Source organism: Nasonia vitripennis, chromosome 5 (genome assembly GCF_009193385.2).
Source record: "Nasonia vitripennis strain AsymCx chromosome 5, Nvit_psr_1.1, whole genome shotgun sequence".
Lineage (NCBI taxonomy): Eukaryota > Metazoa > Arthropoda > Insecta > Hymenoptera > Pteromalidae > Nasonia > Nasonia vitripennis.
The window spans coordinates 4,332,545-4,356,119 of NC_045761.1; the positions used below are offsets into that span (position 1 = coordinate 4,332,545).

Here is a 23,575-nt window from a genome sequence, read left to right on the forward strand (position 1 = left end):
ATTCTCTATTATGATATGTAGCTATACCTGCGCGTTGAAGTGTAAAGAACCAAGGCTCGTGATCCGTGCACTTCTTACCTCGTTGCTCAATTGTATTGTGCAAAGTGTATCCGTATAATCATTGAAATATTTCAAGTACACGTATACTTCTATACAGGCTTAAAAAAAGTAATGCTAAGCTGTCCGCAAAGTAGGTTTTTAGAATATATCTATAAACCATTGATCAACGCGCGGCGGTTTCGCGTAATTGCGTCAGTATATAAGGATGCGCTGGCGTAACTCGAAGTAAAACGGCGCAAGCTCTAATTATTATGAAATTACACGTACTTCTGATAAAACGCGTATAATCATTCGTTTAAATTTTAATCTTCCTTTCCATGAACGACGCGACGGACGTCGTAACAGACTTTTAATTGCAAAATCCATTTCCGTTCGTTGAGCCGTGCATATATACAAAATTATATACAAAATATTTATATATACGCAACGAAAATTAAAAAGGAGGATCAGCCGAATCGGGCTAATATGCAAGGGTCGTTTTATTCATTAAAAAAATAAACAAATCACAAAGTTTATTGATTCAGGTCTCGCTTGGCGTAATCCCGAAGCTTATTGAAGGAGAAAAGCGCGACTCGCGTTCTCGCCGATAAATTATCGAGCGAATATTATACGATTTTTTACTTTTTCTATATGTTTTAATTCAATTTTCTTCTCTCGTTCGTTCAGATACGTGTTTTACTACACCAACGTAAGCCGTTACGGTAGGCCCGTGCTGATGGATTATTTCAACATGAGGCATGGCCAGCAAATTTACGGTAAGCTCGCACCTTTGCATACCTATATAATTAAAGCATACTGCACACCTATATGTATATGTATATTTAATTCGCTTTAAATTTGAATCCGCGCGCGAAATCGAGCATACACATGCATAAAGTTTTCCGCACAGCAGCAGCCCCAGGCTGGTTGGTTATTAAAATAAATTCCGTAAAAATACAATAAAAGGATAGAGAATTAGGGGGGGCATATCGGGGCTCGGAATTTATGCTACAGCCAAGCGCGCCGCGTGCACGCGTCGCCCACTATCGTATAATACGAACTTTGCGAGTCTGGATTTTAGCGCGGACGGCTGGTAGTAGTAGTATAGCACACACTGTGCAGCCCTTTTTTTATCGCTCAATATGTGCGCGCGTATGTATGTGTCGGGGAAGGTTTTTCGTGTCGGTTTTTCATACATATAAACGCACACACGAACGCGCGAACATTCAACTCGTGGAAAAGTTCGAGCTGTAAACTTGACGCTTAATGCCCGCGCGGCGCTAAGTTCTCTCTTTGCCGGCCCGATATTGCGCGCGAGTAGCGTTTGGTTTGATTTGCCGCTCTAAAATATCGAAATCCCCCGCGCGCGAGTTTCGAACGGCCGTATTATACGTTATACGTACGCAGCAATTGCGCGTGAATCAAAAACACACATACGCCCTATACTGTTCCGCTCCAATGAACCTTGGCAGATTATTATACCGGAGTATCAAATTGGATATCGCGCTCGCGCGTTATATTGTACAAATAACTATTGATTCGCTTTTGCGATTGTGAAAAAGGATACGCTTATATATACTGCAGCGATGAGTTAAAAATAAACGAACGGAATACATACACGATTCGTCAACGCGCCCGCATCGCGATGTAACGAAAAATCGAATGAAAAAAAAAAAAAAAAACAGCGGCGGTACGTGTAAAACAATCCGCATGTGCAGTGGTGCTGCAGGAAAAAAGCCAACAAAGAGTAGAGTGAAATGTATAAAAAGTTCGTTCGATTTTTTTTCGCAGGTGTCCCGATAGGAGGATTGGGTGGTGGCTCGATCGGCCGTGGCTTCAGGGGTGAGTTCTGCCGGTACGCACTGCTACCGGGCCTCTACAGCTATCACGTCATCCCCGCTAATCAGTTCATCCTGACTGTGAGGGACGTTAATGGGAACACGATATACAATCAGGTCTTGTCGACGAAAACGTGAGTCTTCGCTGTACGATGTGCTACAACTGCTATCCAGCCTCGCACTCTACATACACATAGATACGAACACGTTATCATTACTATGCGCGCGGCTATATAATGCCGTACGTGTGTATATAGACTAGATTAGCTCTATCGTGCGTATTGTAGTGCGTACCGCTATAGGAAATGCTGCGAGGGTAAATTGGATGCTTGAGTTGCGCGCTCTCGGCTTCGCGACTTCGATATTATATGCATCGCCGCAGAGCACCAGCCGCCGAGAGAGTAGTTCCAACCGATTATTCCAAGATTCGTTTGTCATTCGTGCGCTGGTCTATAAGCCTGACATTGTTCGGCGGTGTATACTATAGGCATTATGCTCGAGTTGCCGGTCGATAATCGAAAACCGAAGAATATAACCGGCCACCCTTTGTGCGCGCGCGAATCGCGTGTGTATTAAATTGATCTTTATAAGCGATGATAATTAATTGTATTCGATTAGTTTATTCGTTTTGATCGAGTGCGGCCTAATTGATTGACGCTGTACATATTCGTATGTATATAGGCAAATATCGGTACAACTCGTACGTCGACGAATAGAGTTCGGGCTTTGTACATTTCAATATTCAAAGGCCGACAAATATTGCTAGTTTGCTTTTTACATTCGCCTGCATCATACGCGTATATGTCCAGATAGAAGCGCGTAATGGAAAAGGATCGATGAAATGCATCATATGCGTGAAAGCCGATGATTGCCTGTCAAACGTTCAGTGTACATATTTGATTTCCACACACACACACGCACATACGAGGAATAAAGTATGCGCCTGTATACGTGTGTACACGATTCGCAAATACAAGCGCCGTGTCGTCGATCCATCAATTTCCCGGGAAAAAGGTATTTCATTAGAGCAGAAAAACCCGCGTACACGATCCATCCTTGTGTATGTATATAGTATTTACCGAGTGTCGTATACCGTCTCAAACGCTCGAGCGATTTTGTGATTATTGTAAACGTTACCAGGAAACCGAAGCACCTGAGATCGTGGAAATGGGGTTTCGAGGGCAACAAGGCCTCGTACACGGGACTCTACCCTCGTTCCTGGACGACTTACGAGGTCGAGGAGCTTGAACTGAAGCTGACCTGCCGACAGGTGTCGCCGGTGATACCCCACGATTACAAGGATAGCTCGCTGCCCTGCGCCGTCTTCGTCTGGGACGTCGTCAACAGATCGAACAGGGATCTCAGGATTGCGATCACGTTCACTTTTCAGAGCGGATGTGCCAGCAAGGAGGACGCTCAGGGTATGCTATTACTTTTTTTTTGCTCAAAAGCTCTCGGAAGCATTTGAGCGACGTTTCGTTATCTGCTGCTGCTTCTTTCAATCAACCGCACGAAATAACGAAACGAACCGACTCTCGATATCGCGAAATAACAGCTGCGCGCGTCGAGTCGAAATTGATAGCTCGCAGCTTCTAATCGCTTTTCGATCTATCTGAATTTTAAATCTCGCTTTCAATTAAACAAGCCGCAAAGTAGGCACACGTTTATGTACAAAATCATATAGTGGAGCGAGAAATAGCTCTCGCGAAAACGAGCTTTTGATGCATAACAGCAGAGCCGCGAGGTATACGTTCATAAAATATACACGCGTAGCTGCTCTGATTTTCCAGGTGACAAATGGACGGAATTTTTCGAGCTAGACGAGAGCAGAGGCACGATGATACACCAGGAGTTTCGGGGTATGCCCTGCACATACGCGATAAGCTCGAGGACGCGGCCCGACGACGTCGGCGTGACTCGAATGATCGGCTTCGATCCCAGAGGAAACGGAGCCGTTCTCTGGCAGAGGCTTCAAAACGCCGGCAGGTTCGACGAGAGCGCCGAGCCCAGGATATCCAGCAAGACCAGTGAGTGCAACGCTGTAATTTTTCTTTTTTACCGGAGCTCGTTGTTGTTGCTGCTATCGATTTTCCTTTTACCTCTTTTATGTGGCATACGCTGTTTCATGTCGCGTTGCTTTAAAAAAATGAGCTTTCAACAGCTCGAAGGGCCGCGCGTTTACATTATGCGCCGGAGATAAACATCGACGCGGGCGCGTATACGATGCTAATTAGCATATTATATTCTCTCCTCGAGCGTAAAAAGCTTGAATTTTCGAGGAATAAATCAGGCATCTTAACTGATGGGGCGGTGAAAAAATCGACTTTTTCGCGATTTTTTAATGCATACTTAATCCACGTTATACTCGCTCGTAATAAAGTAGTTTATCGGATTGATTCACAGGAAAGCCGATCGCCACCGCCGTCTGCGCCGACACTCTGGTGAAGGCCGGCTCGAGCGGATTCCTGGAGTTCAGTCTGGCCTGGCACATGCCGAAGATCCAGTTCTTCTTCAAGAAAAAGGATCATCTCAGGTGAGGGTGACATTACATCTCGTTGAACAAAACTCTCAACAATCCTTTCTCGCACAGGTATTACACTCAGTTCTTCAGCGGCGAAAAGGCAGGGCCGGAGATCTGCCGCTACGCGCTTTCCCAGTACGAGCGCTGGGAGGACGAGATCGAGCGCTGGCAGAAGTCCGTCCTCGAGGATCCGGATCTACCCGACTGGTACAAGAGCGCGATATTCAACGAGCTGTACTTTGTCAGCGACGGAGGCAGTCTCTGGCTCAGTACCGACGAGAGCAACGAGCTCCAGCCGGATGATCCACGGTACGGCGCAACTCGCGGTACACGCCTACACAGTTCCCCGAAAATAATGCTTTGATACTGCCGCTGCTGCGGATTTGTCGCCCGCGGCGACTCGATGTTTATTCAACATAGAGCGAGCTGTTTTTCTATATAAATTCTAGTTTGCACAGTGCTCGTTCGCTTAATTGAATTTTTCAATTTATTTCACCGAGAGGAATATTACACGAGAGCCGCGGTATTTTCCAGCGTCTATAAACACGACGCGTTATCAAGCGCGCGGGCTCCGTGTCGTCGGCGGGTGTACAATGGGAGAGAGAGCGGACCTGCACGCAACAGCCCTCGACTCTGTATTTTAAGATTTCCGGCTCTCTCTCTCTCTCTCTCTCTCGCTGTGTGTACGCTGGCAATTATCCGGGCGCAAAAAGCGACTTATCAGCAGCAGCGGCGGCAGTAGCATTATCCCCCGAAATTTCCCGCCGTAAAAGCAGCGTCTCGAGTACAGCTTGTCTCATCGTGGCTTGTAATACGTGTGTGTGTCTGTGTGTACACAGGAGAAGGTACGGGCGCTTTGCGTATCTCGAGGGCCACGAGTACCGCATGTACAACACGTACGACGTGCACTTCTACGCGGCGTTCGCTCTGGCGCAGCTGTGGCCCAACCTGGAGGCCTGCATACAATACGAGTTTCGCGATAGCGTGCACGCCGAGGACCAGCAGAGGCTACAGGGCCTTTACGACGGCAGCAAGAGGCATCGCAAAGTCAAGGGGAGCGTGCCCCATGATATTGGCGACCCCGGTGAGTTTATTACGCTGCATATATTTCTTCTCTTTTGCGCCGACGAGCGACGCACCGGAAAGTTTTACGAGCGCGGCTTCTGCCCTCCTTGTGTGTCTAATGTCCGTGGCGGAAACGGACGCTGTTGCTGCGCGCGAGCTTTGATTGGGCCCATCGACGAGGTATTATGATACGTGCGCGCGTATTTTTGCGCTTCGTTCAGGTGAGGAGCCTTTCGACTTGATCAACGCCTATCCCATCCACGACGTGTCGCAGTGGCGGGATCTCAATTCCAAGTTCGTCCTCAGCTGCTACAGGATCTACTTCTTCAACAGGAACCTCGAGCAGCTGAGGGACTTCTGGTCGACCATCAAGCTGGTGAGAAATCGAGAATAATACCTTCGGAAATCGTTCCAATATACAAAGCTCTTCGTTTTCCTTGCAGGTACTGGAGCACAGCCTGACGTTCGACGAGGACAACGACGGTCTAATAGAGAACGGCGGCTTTCCCGACCAGACGTACGACTGCTGGGTGATGAGCGGACCGAGGTACGAGCAATCCTCTTTTCTATTGCAAACGTCAATCACTTCGTTATATTATATGCGTCTCGAGGCGCGAAATTCGAGTCGCAGACCGCGCTGACAGGGCAGTTTGCATATAGATATATTCTGGCGCTGCTCTTGAGCTCTATTATACGTATACCTATAACGAAAGTCCGCCCCGAGGTCCCGAGGCGCGTTTATGTATATAGGTATACGGAGATGCGCGGCGATAATGTCGCGTCGGCATTAATTTTATAACGAGAGAGAGAGAGAGAGAGCGCGCGCGCACACATAGCTAGATCCGTCTAATTCCCTTGATTCTCATTCAGCGCGTACTGCGGCGGTTTATGGATCGCCGCGCTTCACTGCGCCGTAAAAATGGCCGAACTTCTGGGGGAGAGCGAAGACGAGGCGAGGTACAAGGGGATACTCGATCGCGGCAAAGTTGCCTTTCAGGACAAACTCTGGAACGGTTAGTGTATATAATCTGTATTGCCATAATATTAGCAAGTTTTACACGCTTGATCGCGCTGATTTTCCAGGAAAGTACTACAATTTCGACTGCGGCAAGGACGAGAGCAAACTGAGCATCATGAGCGACCAGCTCTGCGGCCACTGGCTCTTGAGAGCTTGCGGATTCAGCTACGAGGTGCAAAGCTCGATCCTTGAGCTTTTCAACGATTTTACGCAGATTACACGTAACGCTCGACTTTTCAGGTTTTCCCGCAAGATCGGGTGAGATCTTCTCTGGAGACGGTCTTTCAGAACAACGTTATGAAGTACAAAAACGGCCAGCAGGGCGCAGTCAATGGCTTTTCACCGACCGGCTCCATAGACTACTCCTGCATACAGAGCGAGGAGATGTGGACTGGGGTAGCTTACGGCCTGGCTGCTCTTCTGATACACGAGGTAAATCGTCTTCTCTCTCTCCTCCTCTCGCCCTATTTCAATCGCTGCTCTTTCGAAAAACCGATGATATCACTTTACCCTTCTCTCCGTGCGGCGCACTGAATTATCGAGGCGCGATATTTTTCAAAGGGGATGAAAAGTCCCGTTCGCGCGAGCGTTTCTCCAGGAGCAGATGTTGGCCACATTTTTAGCTAAAAAATTGAGAACGGATAGGAGAGCGAAGGAGCAGCGCCGGCAAGCGTCTGGGGACAGGGTATAGCTTTTGCTCTGCCCCGGAGAGAGAGAGAGAGAGAGAGAGAGAGAGAGAGAGAGAGAGAGAGAGAGAGCTGGGGCTTTGGCGACATACATTTTCAAAGTTTATAGCGCGCGTGAGAGCGTGTACGTGTAATACGAAAAATGCGATTATGAATGGCGCCAAAGGGCTTTGAATTATGTGGCGCATCCGCGCTCGAAATCGGCTACTATTAATCTCTCTCGGAATCGATATATGCGCGCGGCGAATTTTCCAATTTAAAGTATAAAAAACGCTGCGGTATATGTGCGATTTGCCGCGGTGGATCGCGCGACAAATCTCTTGAATTACGGCCGCCGCATTCGAGATCGTCGAGAAAAATTCCCGAACGATAAATCGTCCGGCGATTAAGGCTGAGTATATGGCTTTGCATCGGCTAATCGTGTACCGCAGGAGGGCAGTTTAATTTAGCCACTGACGGCCGGTATACACACGTATACGTACAGGTACACGCGTGATTTCGGACGAGCTTACAAAAGACGACTATTGGCCGGCTGCTTTCAGGGAATGATCGAGGAAGCGTTCCGCACTGCTGAGGGCGTGTACAGAACGGTCTACGAGAAAATTGGAATGGGCTTCGAGACACCGGAGGCTTTGTACGAGCACAAGGTTTACCGAGCCATTGGATACATGCGGCCGCTTTCGATCTGGGCGATGCAGCATGCCTGGACCATGAGGAAAGCTTTAGATCCGGTAGGGGATGCTAATGACGGAATGACCGAGATCAATCTGACTCTCAGCTCGTAGTGCATTTCCGGAGCTCGGGCCACTCACTCGATCCGTTTGGATCAGCTGAGAGATGTTTTTTATACGTGATATGACGTGCACGATTTTACTTTTTAGAGTAGCCTACTTTTGTCTCGAGTCATACACACAATTTTACTCTTATACATACATTCGCGTCGTATTTTATACGAAAACGCCCAAAGATTGAATTTTGTAAGCCTGCCTATATAAATATTACGTATACAGCAGCTGCGGGCACAAGAGCTACTCTCGCGTACATTGCAGCGAGCGTTGATGTATACTTTCGCACAATTTTGTTACCTCCTTCAAAGACTAGTCCAGAAGTGCTCTTCACGTTTTTTCTCTATAATGTATTCCGTTTCTATATATACTTCACATTTTTCGATATAAAAAGCTTTGTACATCATCAGTCACCTCTTGATGATCGCATATAGTGTATACGAATAAACGATTTCTAAACTTCACGACTCTCGAGCTTCTCACCTTTGGAAAATCCCCACGCGTTGCGAGACACACGTAATAATAATCGAAATAGCTTAATGTCACAGGTGCAGTGCGTGCGCACACTTTGCGACTTGTAATCGCGTAAAATTCCCCGCGGTGCATTCTTCCGGGCGAGGAACGTGCGCCGATGAAAATCGCTATTAAATTGCGCGCATCTGCGAGAGAGAGAGAGAGAGAGAGAGAGAGAGAGAGAGAGAGAGAGAGAGCGCCGCCGTCGCGCGTGAATTAAGCTATATACGCGCGTACATATATTGTAATATACGTATAGAGGCGCGCTATACGGCAGCCGAGAGGGAGAGGCGCTTTTTTATGCTCGATCGCTCGGACTCGATCGTGGCCAACAATAATTCACGCTTTACGCGTAGCTACGCAAATCGAGCTTCGGGTGATTTATTTCATTCGACGTCATTTTCCTGTCAATAATCATCGCGCGGCGCGCCCGGCTTTCCTCTCTTCCATCTATTTTCTCCTTTACGCTTGCATAACTGCCAGCCTATGTGTGTGTATATTTTCGCGTGTATACAGCCCTCTGCGCGCGAGCCTATATTTGATTAATAGTTGAATCGCTCGCTGTGCTGAGCTTTTCAATAAAATATCGTTTTACTTGACTTCCTTCTTCGAGTCGAGAATGCGCGCTTCGCTGGATTATATCGACGTTTTAGTCTGGATTTTTCTATTTTTAAAGCAATATGAAAGAGTGTAGAGACGTCACGTGCGAATTGAAAAAAAATATATCGCTTTAAAAATAGCGAGGAATAATTACACTGAATACTGTTTTTCATCATTCGAAAAACACAGCAACGAATATATCGGGCTGATTGGCAACAACAATAATAAATATCCTCGCAAAGCATTGCAGACGGAAAAACAAAGCTATAATTACTTTTTCGCGCAGCGTGTGTACACAGAGCCTTCAGTTAGCCCGCGGCGAAATGACGATTTTCAATAACACGTCGTGATATGCCGCGCGTATGTGCAGTCTGTATATATATATATATATATATATATATATATCGAATGCTCCGCTACGTTACAAATGTAATTAAAATCCCTCCCGACACGAGAAATCCAAGCGAATCATGAATGCGCACGCAGTGCGTTAAAAATCGATGTTCGGCTTGCTTGATTTTTCCGATTTTCCGGCGCACGCTCGCAGCACGTAATGATATTTCGCGCGAATTCACCTGCGCGCACACTCGCGTATAATTCAATGGGCGCGTCGCCATTATTCATTCGTTGCGCGAGTCGCGTATTATCATTCATTACATTTTTCATCCGAGCGGAATAATATAATACGCAAAAAGCGCACGCAAGAGAGTGGATGAGAATTAAAGGGGGCTGTGTGAAAACTTTAAATTTTCACGTTCGATATTGCGATGATAAACATAACAATGATGCCGGATACAAGCTAGTTTGGCCGATCGAGCATTTGTACGAGAGATGCTGCGTCGAGTGAGAAAAAGAGTGCCGGACACGCAGCGCCAAGTCGGATCTTTAAAAGGTACGTTTACGGTGCTAGACGCGTATAGCCGCTCGTAAAATTCCGGATCGCTCATACAGGAGCCATCGACGTACGGCGACGAGAGTCTGCTTACTCTCCGTACGGTTATCGCGATTTTATTCTCATTCTTTAATAACCCGCTGAATCTTACATTTTATTTTATGGATCCGACCTATGTATTATACATATACACGCGGCTTTTACGGCCGCTCGTCAAAGATTTGCCAAACTGCAGGAGAGAGAAATATAAATGACGAATCGCGACCCGCTCGATATTTGGCGAGTAAAAAAGCCTTTACAGGAGCGGCTGGTCTGCGGAATTTTTCCAAGCGTGTATTTATCGGTCCAACTTGGACGAGCGCAATGGCCAATAATTTCTGGCGCCGCACCGGAAGGAAGAGCATCTCTCTCACCGTAGATATCAGTCGATTTACTCGGCAGCTCCTCTTAGCGCTCGCGCGTCTGACCAATTTCAGCGTTATCCACTTACTTAGCTCGAAGACGTCGTATTTTGTTTGCGCGAACGCTTTCCAAGCTCTTTTGCCAAAAAATTGTCGAGAGTAGGAGATTTCTCTTCAATTTTGCATACGTTATAATATATTTAAGCCGAATGGAAGAGTGAGGCGCGCATTTGAATAATTTGTGCACGTCAGCCCGCGCAGCCGTCATTCGCCGGTGGCGATTTTCAATTTCATTATTCAGGATTAGAGAAGCGCGGGCTTTTACATTTATTCGAAGGTCTGCTTTCCTATTCCGACGTATCTGCGCGTGTTTTTTCGCTCGAAAACACGGCGGCGGCATCCGATGCTGTCGAACGTTTAAAGGGGGAAAATTGATCGGTTAATATGTATGTGCAGCAGAAGTATTGATATTTTTTTTACAAAATACTCCATTAATCATTCCTCCTCGTGTATACAATGTATGTATTTGTTCGAACACTTTGCGCTTTCCACTGCAGCTTCTGCTTCGGGTTTCGGCAAAATTGACGCGCTAAATTCAAGTGAAAAATGAAGCCTTGTCAATTCCATACAATAATCGAACATTTCACCATAAAAGTCGAAACGAACATTCCAAAGCGATCGTCACTTCGCCGTATATATCTATACTCGATATATATACAATAGCTGCACGAGTTTGCCGATATCGTCGCGCTGACACTTTTATACCCCCGGCCTCATAAAGCCGGGCAGAACTGACCCCTGAAATAGAGAGAAAGCGCCAGAGACACGACGACGATGAGGCGTATCTAAGTCCAGCCTTCGGCTTTACGTATATATGAAGTCACGCTGCTGGGGATAGTGGCGTATAGGAGCTGGGGCCGAGCCTCCGGTTATTGGAAATCGTGCGACGACTGCAGGTATCGACGCGGCGGAGGGCTGCGAAATTTTTCGTTATATTCTTCGAGCGTTTTTCTTGTAGCGCACGTATAATGACATAAGATGACGAAATCGATTGGACAATTATACAAGCGGAGCCGAGATAGTATATAAATCAAGCGGTTTGTCGACGGTACATTAACCCGCGGGGGCCGAACTTTTATCGGCGCGCTCTTCTCATCGAGGCCATTTTTGCGCTCATCAGTTCGGACGTCCCCCGGCTGCACTCGCGCGCAGAATGGAATTTTCGCGTACGCCCCATTAAACCTATTCGCGAGTTGTCGTCCGCGAGCACTTTTCAGCCGAGCCCCCGGTGATTGATTCGGATTTTTTTTCTCCCCGACAGACTTTTCTTCCACTGCTCTGCTGGGACAATGGTATGAGAGAAAGAGCCTTTCTACTCCGGCAAACCTGCGCTTATAGCGCACAAAGGGATATAAGACGAGTTTGGAAAGTGAATTAATCGAGGCAAATATTTTCGCGCTGAGTTTACAGCGGTATATCTCGATGACAATATTCAGGCTGACGCGATCGCTGCGCGTTGAAATTCGAGAAAGGCAGCGTCACCGAGTTACAGCGCGACGGCTGCATCTTCGGAGCGTATATACGCCTCTGACCGAACGAGCTGAGTGACAAATCGCATTTGCGCAGACTGTCAGCTAAGGCGATAATGCTTGGTATCCGTTACGCTACCGCGCCGCTGTATAGGCTACACCACAGCTGCGGGCTATATATACAGTACTATATAGATGCGTAGGATACTCACGACCCAATTCACTCGAGCTTCGCTGTCACGGCGCAGCGCCTGAACTATACCGCCGCGCTCTCGCCGCTGCTATTTCTGAATGTATAACGCAGCCGCGAGTACTATTATACGTATATACGCCTTTTTCTCTCTCGAAACAACGCCGAGGATTGATCAAGCGACCGACGTCGGAGAGCCTATATCACACTCCCGCGAGACTCGGCCTTAAAAAAGACCTTAGACACGCGGCTCGTGGAAGTGTGATTCGCATTCGCACCCTTGCGCCGTCGAGAGAGTTAACGCCGTTCGTCAGAGAGACTAGTCCTGATTGAGATTTCCCCGACTTATTCCGTCTGTTCTGGGAATTAAACAGAGCCTCTAGCTCTCGACTGCAGCGCCGAGAGGACGTGATTCGCATTTCTCGACGCTTCGAACTTTTTGGTTTTACCCGCGCTGCAGATAGGGCGCAATAACGAGCGCATAAAGGATTCTCGGCAGCTCGCAGCTCGTGGAAAGGAGCTACTGTGGAGCGACGACTGCTTTATTACGCGACGTGTGCGCGCGCAGTAGTTTTAATAGCTGGAATTCTTGAGAGGAATTACCTGCAGCAGTAGGATTATCCTCGCAACTCGCTATTCAATTTCCGCGCTACTGCAGCGGGGAATCTCAATCAGCCGGGTGTGTATATTAGCTATATATAGGAGGGAAGGTTGCGTTTTATTCGAAAATATAAATCTCGGTTATACTTTGTTGTATACAAATATGCAATAACTAGTTCTCGCGGTCGGTGATCTTGAACTGCAAGGCCGTGCTGACGGTGTTGATGTAGCGGTCGTGCACTACCAGGGGTCCATGCTTCCAGTCCAGCTCGAACTGCCGGATTACCTTGGCTATGAGGGTCTCCATCTCGAGTTCGGCGAACCTCCTGCCTATGCACGCCCGGGGCCCGAAGCCAAAGGGCATGAAGGTGAAGGGGTGAGCTTCCTTGGCCGACTGTATCTCCTTGCTACCCCTGATCCACCTCTCGGGGATGAAGTCGTTCGCTCGTGGGAACTGCTCCTCGTCCTGGCTCAGCAGGTTGTGACACGCAATCACGTCCATCTGCGCAAGGATTTGCATCAGTCGATCCGCGGATTTTATTTTCGTCCGAGCGAGCGCCGCTTTTTTTTACTACGTATACACACACGAGATAGGGAAATTCGGTTTTCCGTCCGGAGGTTTGTTAAGCCGGACAACAATTGGGAACGCGCGGCGCTGCTTTTTTGCCTCCTCTCGATGCGCCCGCTTTTTTGCTTTCTAATTGCGCGCGGGCGGCATCGAAAAAGTGATTGGGTTTCGAAAAGGAAGCGAAAACTGCTTCCCTCGTCGGAAATCTGATTTTGCTGTTTCGCGCGTGTGCCATAACTCTCGTGGAAAAAACGAACGTTCCCTCGCGGGAGGATATGGAGAGGAGTGTTTGAAAATTTTGAAAAAACACGGCGCTGCTGCCGCGTTGTTTTGACGCGGTGTACGAGGTCGCGTATAATAAATAAAAACGGTGAATCGACGCAAAAGGACGTTAAAAGGAGATATACATACTCGCGTACAGTTATAGAAGCATTTTTCGACTTGAAATTGCGAGGGAAAAAAGTCTCGAGCTGCAGCGCTCCATTATAAGCGTCGCTGTGCACTTGAGCGGGCGACGCTGCTATATACAGATATACAGATATGTATGTAGGTCAAATTACCCCCTTTGGAATTCTGTAACCAGCCAGAACAATGTCCTTATTCATGGTTCTTAAGTTCACCGGGGCGGTGGGAGATATCCTCAGAGTTTCCTTAATGCAGGCTTTCAGGTAGGGGATCTCGTTCATGGTATTGTAAGTGAACGGCGAGTCGGCTCGAGGCAATGCCGCGTCTACCTCGGCCCTCAATTTTTCCTGTACCCTCGGATGCGTGGCTATCATGTACAGCGTCTTTCCGACCGAGTTCGCCGTCTGAGGAACAATGCCAAACGGAATGTATAAAAAGAGGCAGCCTTTATTCCGTCTCCGCGGCTCCTATATATATTTTTTTTCATTCTTTCTACTACTCTTTGAAATAATATTCCGTGCAAACCATCGCTGGTCAATAATAGACTGCGCAGTAGTAGCAATAATACGAACCGTATCGATGCCGGCGATTAGCATGTCCTGAGCCATTGTCCTGGCCGTCCTCTCATCGATAGCTAATAATCTCTCGAGCATACTCCTCTCTTGATTGTCCGAGTCGGGCTTACTTTTCGCTCGTTCCAACGCGTTCGCTATGTGCTTGTTTCCGATCCTGAGAAATTCATAAATAATTCATAGTCCATCATATATTATACGCGCGGCCTCGATGCGTATCATACTTCTCGGCTTAGCTCGGTATAATAATAAAATCTTACTCGGTGAGCGTATCCATAGCCCGGAAAAACCGCTTGAGCTTGCCCGTGTTGTAGTACTTCCAGAGCGACGGCTGAAGTTCCAGCTGGAAGAGCAGCTCGAACATTTCGTGGACGGCGTTGATCATGCGCTGCGGTTCCGAGTCCGCTGCGAGATTCGCCTCGAGGCAGCCGAACCTGTGGTCCAACGCGATCAGGCAGATGGCTGTGAAGTGAAATTCCCGGCCGATGAGCAAAATGTCGCAAGGAACTTGTCGGAGGATCGATCGAGGCTCGAGGAAAAACGTCTATGTACTCACACTCGAGCGACCATTTGTTGAGCTCGTTGTTGAAGCTGGCGGGTAGATCGTTGGTCAGCGGGTCTCTGAGTTGGCGCATCTTGGCTATGAAGTCACCGGCGACCTGATCTATCTGAGCGACGTGGTGACGGACCGTACGCGGCTGCATCATCGGCTGGTTCACCCTCGAGCGGAACTGGTGCCACTGTTCCCCCTGACTGTACGGATTTAACAATGAGAAATCTACATTTTTTTAAAATTTCGTCCAAAATATAAACGAGAAAGAATCGAGTTTAATTTTTCTACGGCGGTATTTCCAATACAATCGCCCGAGCATTTTCACAATTCCGTACGCGCGCGTGCGTGGGTGGCGAGAGAACAAATAGTAGTTTATCGCGTGCGCGGATTCAAGGCGGAGACTAACAAAAAGCTTTGCGCAAATGCAAATAAATCCCCGTAGCGTCCATTAGAAAACAATGAAGAAAAAGGAGAGAAAGAGAGAGAAAAATTCCAATATCGAACCAAATCTCGGAATTGCGCTGTTATAGCCGAGACGCGCGATTTCTCAACATACGCAACGCGTTCGCTACACTCAGATTGTGCGTCTTTTTTTTACTTTAGAATAATGAAGCTAATCTTATCAGCGGTAGATGTGCACGGTGGCAATCAATTCATAATGATAATTCCGAGAGGAGGAACATTTTTATCGGAGAATGATGGCGCTCGTTTCGGCGGAATATCAGCTGCGGACGAACATTGGCTCTCGTGATGCATAAACACGACATAAAGGAGAGTGAGCAGCGACTTACCTTACGGATAAGCCGAGATCACGGCGATCCATGTTGCGCGTGCAGTAGTGATGCAGGCACTCGATCGAGACTCGGGAAGGCCAGGCGCCCTCAAGGCGATACATTTTCTCGCAGAGCTCGACGTCGAAGAGAAAGACACAGGGTCGTCGGTTAAGCAGGCCTTCCAGTCGCACGACGCTTCCGTACTCGGCCCGTAACCGGCGCAACAGCTGATCGGACGTCAAGTCGCCGTACTCGCCTGCATGTCCGCATATATCGTTATATTCTCGTTTGTTATAGATTATAGTCCGAAATAGCGTCGCGTTATTAGTATCGGTCATCGCCAACAAGGTCACTGAACGATAATTAGTATATTATACGTGCCTAGGGAGGAAAAAACTAGGGCAGTCCATATTTCGTGTGAATTGTCAAACACGAGGTATGGGCTGTTCAATTTTCCTCCCGTGGTGCGTATACTATTTTTCTTCAGGCGCCCGGGAGGGAACGTGGCACTTTCGGTGCAGCTTTGGAGAAAAAGAGCTATATCCGAGAGTGAAAATCCTTACCTATCCGCGGGAGAAACTTGACGAGGTTCCCAAAAACCGGCACCGGCTTCGGTCCTGGAATCTCCTCGTACGGCCTGGCTAAGTCCCACTCGCTGCTGTTCGCATCCTCAACGTTGGATTCCTTGATCGGATAGGCGGCGACGCTCCGCAGCCACTTCGGCGCAGCGCTCGGGAGTTTGCCGAGACTCTGGAGAATCGATCTGCGGGCCATCATCTTTCACTCGCTGACCGTCTCGAAATTAGCAATTAGCAGAAGAACTGCTCCGCCTTGAGTCCGGGTCGCGAGACGAGCGACGACCTATATTCGCGCGTAGATTAGAGTCACACAGGCGCACTGGCGTGGTACGTGTGTACCGAGAGGTACTCTGAGCGATATGGCCGCGGGTAAACTTCGAATCTTCCCGCTCGCAGCTCCGTGCAGCGGAACGCGCGGTTGATAACTGATATGCTGCGTGGAGAAACAGGGCTGTTGTGTACTCAACGCGAGCGAGAGCTCCGGGCTTCCGAAAAGGCTGTAGGTGCAGTGTCGGGGGATTAGAATCATATATGCGGCCGAGGATCGTTGCCATTATCATTGCGCGTTCGGCCAATCTGCCAGTTGGTGCGCACTCGCGCTTGCGTAGATAGGGGGAGTTTGACGACCGGTTTTCGGAGTTATTTTGGGATATTATAATGCGCGATTTTACGGTTAGTAAGAAACTCTTCTTGGGTTTTAAAAGAGGCGAATGTTTTTTCTGTTGTACCTACTAAAACATTTTCGTGCTTTAACAAACTTTTTTAAAAGCGTCCAAAAACTTCTCGGAAAATTTTCATACCGCTAAAACATTGCACTCTCGGGGGCGATGAAGTTTCTCATAACTTGAACTTAAAAGCAATAGGTCGCGCGCGCGTGTATCATCCGCGTAATATATAAAGAAAGAAAAAGAATGCGTTTGCTGCCGTAGAATCGCACATATACGCGTGCATATGCGGGTAATAAGCGGCGAGAAAAATGCGCGAACAAGAAAAGGTACTATACGATATTTTGAAATTCCCGCGCGTGGGCGCAAGGGCAAAAGGAAAGAGCGACCTTTCACCGGAAATTGCGCACAAGAAGATCATGCAAAATTGATATCCAAGCGCGCGAGCAACGCATCGCGAATATTACCGCTGATAAATCATCTCCCGCGGGGCCGCTTCTCTTTCTCTCTCTGTCTTTCCTCGTCTTCTATACCTTTTTTCCGCCGCGCCGTTTTGGCTCGTTCGTCGCTCCGCAACTTGTTTTTTTGGCCACTCATTCTCGCGCCATCGAATAAATACAAAGAGTGTTCAAAGTGACATTTTTGACTCGCGGTTCCCTGCGCAGAGAGTTTTATAGGCTTAACCGCGGATCTTCGATCTGTATATACTTTTCTTTGTCCAATCTTCCGTATACGTGAAAACGAAAAGGGAAAAAGCTTCTATATCGATTGCGCGTCGCGCACTCGAGACACTCGGCGCTGGAATATGCATGATCTTGACACGAGAGAGAAAGAGAGAATACGCTCAGTGCAGCAAAGCAGCGCAGGTTCACGCGCTCGCGAATTATTAACTCATTCACGAGGTATGCGGCACTGGCTGGATTCGAGAGGCGCGTATAAGTCACGCGTGATTTCTCAGTTTCAGCGCATGACGGTTTCGCGGATCGTTACTCACGTCGCAGCCTTGTAGCTCCATTTTTTTTCCAGCCTCCTCGTCGTCGCGTTTCTCTTTCGTGCAGTGACGATTTTTCGTTGTTTCAAGCTCATTTTTTTTCGCGCTTACACACACGCGCCTACGCGTGTATATAGTGAAAAATCGAGTCACGCGAGGTCGCTGCTCGCGATTATACAGAAAAGGCCGTCGGTATGTACACTTACTTAACGATGTCGTTAGCCGCTCCTCGACGGCGTTGTATGCGCGCACAAAGCTGCACGCGCGGGGGGAAACAAAGAGGAGACACGGCGTGAAAAACACAAGATCTGCGCAGCGCAGTAAGGGCCTCTGTGTTTTGCGCATAATGACGAGAACGCGCGATCGCTCGCGAGAGAAAATTAGAGGGAGGAAAGGGTGCGTGTGTACGGAGAAGGTGAAGATCGAGTACGAGGTGGAGAATGAAAAAAAGGTTCGAGTTTCGTTGATATCAAGGCAATTATTTTCAATAAATTGAGATTTAGACCGAAAACTAAATTATTCATCCTTAACTCAATTACTTATTTTCCTTTAAACATATATTATTATGCACAGCTCTGACACTTCTGTCCAGATAATCGATTTATTCAATAATACGTAAACAAAAGATCCTCCCGAATCGTCGGTATTGACAGATCGAAATCGATTACACGAGAGAGTTACGGAGAGTCGAGAGGCCGCATCGGAATAAAAGTCAAATTAAAATCAACCGAGAGCGAAACAGCGAAAGAGAGAGAGAGGAGTTGTTAAATTTATATAGTAGCTCTCGGGCGACAGAGCGAAAAGACAAACAAGCCGGATTATATACGCCCTGAAAAAAGTACAGCCAGACGGACGGAAGGAGAAAGCGAGATAGGGAGGTATAATTGCGAGAAAAATAGAGAGAGGAGTAGAAGTTGCATAGAGAGAGGGGAGTTGGACACTATAGCTTCAGCAGGCTCTAAGCGGAACCGCGCGGATGAATATAAATGTCATGCGGCGGTTTAGTTATGTCTGGTGGCGCAGCAGATTCTTTCTGCTTCTCTGCGGAGAGCTCGACCGCGAGGCAGTAGGTCAGCGCCTGCACCTTATAGCGGGAATCCAGCTCGTGTATATAATAATACACAAGTGCCGCGAACCGGCTGACAATGCTTTAATCACGGCGATGCAGTTTTCGCTCTCTCTTGTTCTCTCGTTTCCCCCCTCACAGCAGCTGTTTTTTTATCATAAAACCATTGTACATACCACCGTGACGTTACTTGAGGGACGGCTGAGCTTGCGATTCTCGGGCAATAACTTTGATCGCGAAACGATTCCCGACGTTCGAAAAACGCGCGTAATTAGTTCGAGCGGAGCTTGCCCGAAAAATGCGAGCTCGGGGTGCATCGGAGCGCGGCACACGTCGAAGAGGAAGAATTTAGGTACCCCTCGCACGCGAGCACAGAAGACGAGGAGGCGAAAGCTCGCGATCTCAGAGCTTGGCACGTCGCCAAGTGGACGTTCAGCTCGATCCGCTCGGAGAAAGGGCGAAGAGGGGGGGGGGGATGTACACTGATACCAATCAATAGGACGGTCAATCAATGCGCCATTCAAGCGGCCTGCGCGCGGATATCCGGCCACGGATGGGACGTTAAGTGTTCCCGTGCAGCCACTGCACGCGAGAGACTGTGCTTGCAGCCCTGTATACCTATATATATACGCACAGAGCAGCAGCAGCAGTAGGATCGTCGGCCCAAAGCCAAAATCGATCCTCGTCTGCTCTACCCGCGCGCGTTTGTCGAAAAGCTCTCGCTCTTTTCCTCCCCACGGCTTCTTGGTTTCGCGCCACTTGCACGTATAGCTAATGGCATATTGGCGAAGTACGTAAGCAGTCTTACTGTTTACGTACTTCGATGTCCACTCCGAGTCGACTCTTTATACTCGTCTCTTATACAACATTCAGATCTTGCGAGCTTTTCATATTCGCTGCGACGCACGATTTCCGTCTGCGTTTTCACCGCGTAGACCCATATCAATTTTTCAAATACAATAACGCCGAGCGAACTTTTGCTTCTGAAAGCTCTATCTCGAAATACACACATATACTTTTGCCCTTTGCCGGCTTTTCTTTCTCTCGCGCACACACACACACATCTCGCGCGCACCTCTATCTCTCGTTCTCTTCCGAGTCTGCACTTTGGAGAAGTTGTCCGCTCGAGCGCGAACGTTTTCGCGTGTTCCGAGAGCATCCCTTTCTCTCTCTCTCTCTCTCTCTCTTTCTCGCGTGACTTTTAGCGCAAGCGTCAGAATCGATGGAGTTTTCGAAAGGAGAAAAAGAGGAGGAAGCGAGAGAAATAAACGACCTCGAGCGCTGCAGGCAAAAGGTCGCTCTCTTTCTCCATCGATATATAGACGTGCCAAAGATCGATCCTAGACGGCGAGATGCAGCAGCTACAGGTTCAGGTAAGTTGATTTCGCGAAAAAGGTACGTATATGCTATATGTGTGTATGTTTACGTCGCTCTCGATAAGGATGACCCTCTTTTCTTGACACTGCAATTTTTTTTATTCACAAACACAGCCCTGCTCTGCATCAGCGAATGAGTGTACGTTACCCATCTCGATTTTCGTCCACCAAAATGCGGAATCTGAAACTAGATGTGCGCGCAAAGAGAAGAAAGATGGGACACGAGCATCACGGAGATCATGATTATACGTGTTTACCGAGATGAAAAAGCGGCAAAAAAGAATTTCCGCGCTCATTCGAAAAATCACAACGACGACGAGGCAGAAACACAAGCACCAGCGGCGGCTCTTTTAGGAATCGAAAAGGTGTGTATACAGGTATATACGCGTGTAATATGCACAGGAGTAGAGCACAGAGCAAAGAGCCGTAAAACGAAAGTACCAGAGAGAAAGAGAGAGAGAGAGAGAGAGAGAGAGAGAGAGAGAGAGAGAGAGAGAGAGAGAGGTATACACAGCTGCAGCGTGCACTAAAGGCGAGAAAAGGGGGAAAAGCCGACAGAGACGGGCGTTTATTGTATTTTCTCGTTTGGCGAACTACGCCGCGCTGCAGTATAGCGCAGAATCAATATAGCCCAGGAAGCGCGCTGCAGAGTATAGAGCTCTCTTGCGCGCGCTAGAGAGAACGTGACAAGATTCCACGGCCCGATAATGGCCCACCTCTCGATCTTCCGTTATACGTACTTATCCCCGGCTCTGTGTAGATACCGCGCGTAGTGTCTTCGAAAATCTACATCCACGAGAGGAGTCTCGTTTTAGCGAGCCGCGATGCAGTTTTACGCTATCTTGTAAGTGGCTTCGGGGATTTTTCCTCGATGTTACACAGCGCAGCTTCTTAATTGCGGATTTATCGCCTCGACTCTGTGTAAACACATATGGATATCGTGGCTCGTTACACAGACAGCGATTTGCGAGGAAAATTAACGCAATAACGTGTAGCGTGTGTAAATTGAGACACTCCTGCGTCTCCCAAGTGAGAGAGGGGCCGTAAGATTTCGTGCAAGGTCAATTACGTGAACCGTCACATCCTCTACTTACAGTGTGTGTGTGTGTGTGTGTGTGTGTGTGTGTGTGTGTGTGTGTGTCGAGAGTGCGGCCAAGCACTAGACGTATAGAGGAGCGTTACAAGAGGCATTTCACCTCTGCTCTTTCTCTTATTGCGAGCACATAGTCTATTTCTCGGATGTGCGCGCCGGCGGCCCATTCAATGCAAATCAGCATTGAGAGCGCGCGTCCTTACGCCTGCGCGCGTATATACACGCGCGCCTCGATTCTTCTCTGTCTCTTTCGAGGCTACATTGCGCGCTGTTCCATCGCTTTTTACCGATCGCCGCTGCATCCCAACGAGCCGGACTGTGAAACTTTGTATTTTGTGCGTTTTAGCTGAATATAGCAGAAATTTTCTGATTTGATTAATTGAATGAAATGTATGAAACGTCAGCTCTCGGTACAGAGCACACACAGTCGCTCCTTTGTTTGGGCAATAAGGTATACAGCACACGCGGGCGGTATACTGGCCGGAAGACTCGTCCCGCGTTGCGCAATCGGCCATCTCGCTGGGATCTAGCTCGAGATCGTCAGTGGAGCTCTCCTCGGTTTATTCGTCATTGCGAAATTCGATTATAACAGCGGCTCGCGGGGAGTATCCGGCGTATAGACTGCTGCACTATACTGTCCGAGTATAGCCGAACAAGCGCGCAGGTGTGGCTATTCTTTCCGTATACGGATAAACAAACAACGTGCATCAGCGAAATAATTACAAGCTTCGGCCGAAGACACGAGCGCTGCCGGAGCAAAAGGAGAAAAATTGCGACATCCCCGGTTACGAGTTCGTTCTCTTCAAGCTCCGAGAGCCGGAGAACAACGGATTCATCAATCCGCGTTAGAGTCAGTCCGCGCGCTTTTTCCCGTGTAGAAAGGGCTCTTCTTCTCTAACTCACACACATACTACTTTTTGCCCGACGTCGTGTCGAAGGTCGAGCGTTAAAGAGAGGGATATACACTTAATAACATACAGGCGCGCAACACGCTGTTTTGCGTACAATAATTACACAGAGTTATGTCTTTTCTCACCAGCCGTGGCCAGCGAGACGTTAAGGTTTATGAGGCGTGTCCGCCGCCGTGTCTAATTGTATTATATGCATGCGCCTTACGAAAAAGCATCCTCTCACTCGATGCGGGCTGAATTGAGAAAAAAAGAGGCGCATTGTCCGTGAAAAAGTGCGTAGTTATACGCAGTTTAGAGGTGCTAGCAGAGGGCTCCCTCTCTCTCTCTCTCTCTCCATTGATTTGGAATTCCAAGCGCCCCGACGCTGCTGCTGCTGCTGCATATTCATGCGCGGCTATGGCGAGCTTATACGCGGCGGATTGCCGCGCTGGAAAATTCAAAGGGGAATCGAGCTTTTTCGTTTTAAAAGCTTTCGGCTTATATAAACCGCTCGAGAGAGTTGCTCGTTAATATTGATGATTGCCTGAGGTGAAAAACTGACCACGTGCAAAAGCGCGGTATATAGTTTATATAAACAGTTTGCCGATTCCTCCTTTACCGATTTTTTTTAATCCCGTTATTTCCGCGCGTCTCGTTTAATCGAGTATACAACACCGTACAGCGCCAGACACGCGGCGCTTGCGATCCTCGAGAGTCCCGTAAATTCGCGCGCGTGAGGCAAAAACGACGGAGAAGCAGCAGTGTAGCGTTCATCCCTTAACCAGCGGGCGCTACTCACTTACATCGATCGGCTTATAAGAAAAGTCGCGTCGCACACTTTCGCTAATTGAGTCCCTCCCACCCGCTTCACCCGCCGGAAATTGGAAAAATTCACTCGGGCTCGTTACGTGCGCGCATCAGGCCCCGGTAAGTATTCCACGGACCTGACGTCGACTCTATAATATGGTAATTGATTTTTCTCGGCCGTTAGCGCGAGATAACGCTAAAAATTTTATCGCCAGAAATTAACGGCCCGCATTTTATTGGGAGAATGCTTCTTGCCCTCTGTACGCTGGGTAAGAGAGACGGTGTAAAATACGCGGGCGCATAAAGTCTTGTGCTCGGCGGCGGCTGCGGTAAATTTTCAAAGGCCCCACCGCGCTGTAACGTTAAATTCCCGGCTGACTCGCGCGCGAGCTTTAATAAATTCGACGCGAAGAGGCTGAGCGACGGCAGCTCACGCGAGCTTGTATTCTATTCTGGGAGCTTCTTCGTCGTTCCGAGAAAGGCGTCGAGATTTTAATTAACAGCGAAAAAATTCGCTGTCGCGTGGCCTCCTTGCACAACGGAGTGGCTTTCTTGGAAATA

General features: G+C 48.3%; 2 protein-coding genes across 3 annotated transcripts in view; one reads left to right on the forward strand and one right to left on the reverse strand.

The window, feature by feature from the left end:
- The window catches only part of LOC100121241 (non-lysosomal glucosylceramidase), a 29,194-nt gene that overhangs the window by 874 nt on the left and 4,745 nt on the right, over window positions 1-23,575 (forward strand). The window contains exons 2-14 of one of the 2 annotated variants that reach the window (XM_001604785.6): window positions 727-815; window positions 1,831-2,011; window positions 3,018-3,298; window positions 3,668-3,904; window positions 4,281-4,410; window positions 4,468-4,707; window positions 5,238-5,482; window positions 5,685-5,839; window positions 5,907-6,010; window positions 6,334-6,476; window positions 6,547-6,653; window positions 6,722-6,913; window positions 7,710-8,416. In XM_001604785.6, the coding sequence (XP_001604835.1) occupies window positions 727-815; window positions 1,831-2,011; window positions 3,018-3,298; window positions 3,668-3,904; window positions 4,281-4,410; window positions 4,468-4,707; window positions 5,238-5,482; window positions 5,685-5,839; window positions 5,907-6,010; window positions 6,334-6,476; window positions 6,547-6,653; window positions 6,722-6,913; window positions 7,710-7,952 (2,347 nt within the window). In that variant the 3' untranslated portion in view covers window positions 7,953-8,416. Of the gene's footprint in view, window positions 1-726; window positions 816-1,830; window positions 2,012-3,017; window positions 3,299-3,667; window positions 3,905-4,280; window positions 4,411-4,467; window positions 4,708-5,237; window positions 5,483-5,684; window positions 5,840-5,906; window positions 6,011-6,333; window positions 6,477-6,546; window positions 6,654-6,721; window positions 6,914-7,709; window positions 8,417-23,575 lie in introns of those variants that run through there. The other variant, XM_031932019.1, reaches the window with a different exon arrangement.
- On the reverse strand, window positions 12,393-17,029 carry LOC116738602 (cytochrome P450 CYP12A2-like). Its single transcript, XM_032600595.1, has one exon. The coding sequence runs from the start codon at window positions 13,195-13,197 to the stop codon at window positions 12,850-12,852; it is 348 nt and encodes a 115-aa protein (XP_032456486.1). The 5' UTR covers window positions 13,198-17,029; the 3' UTR covers window positions 12,393-12,849.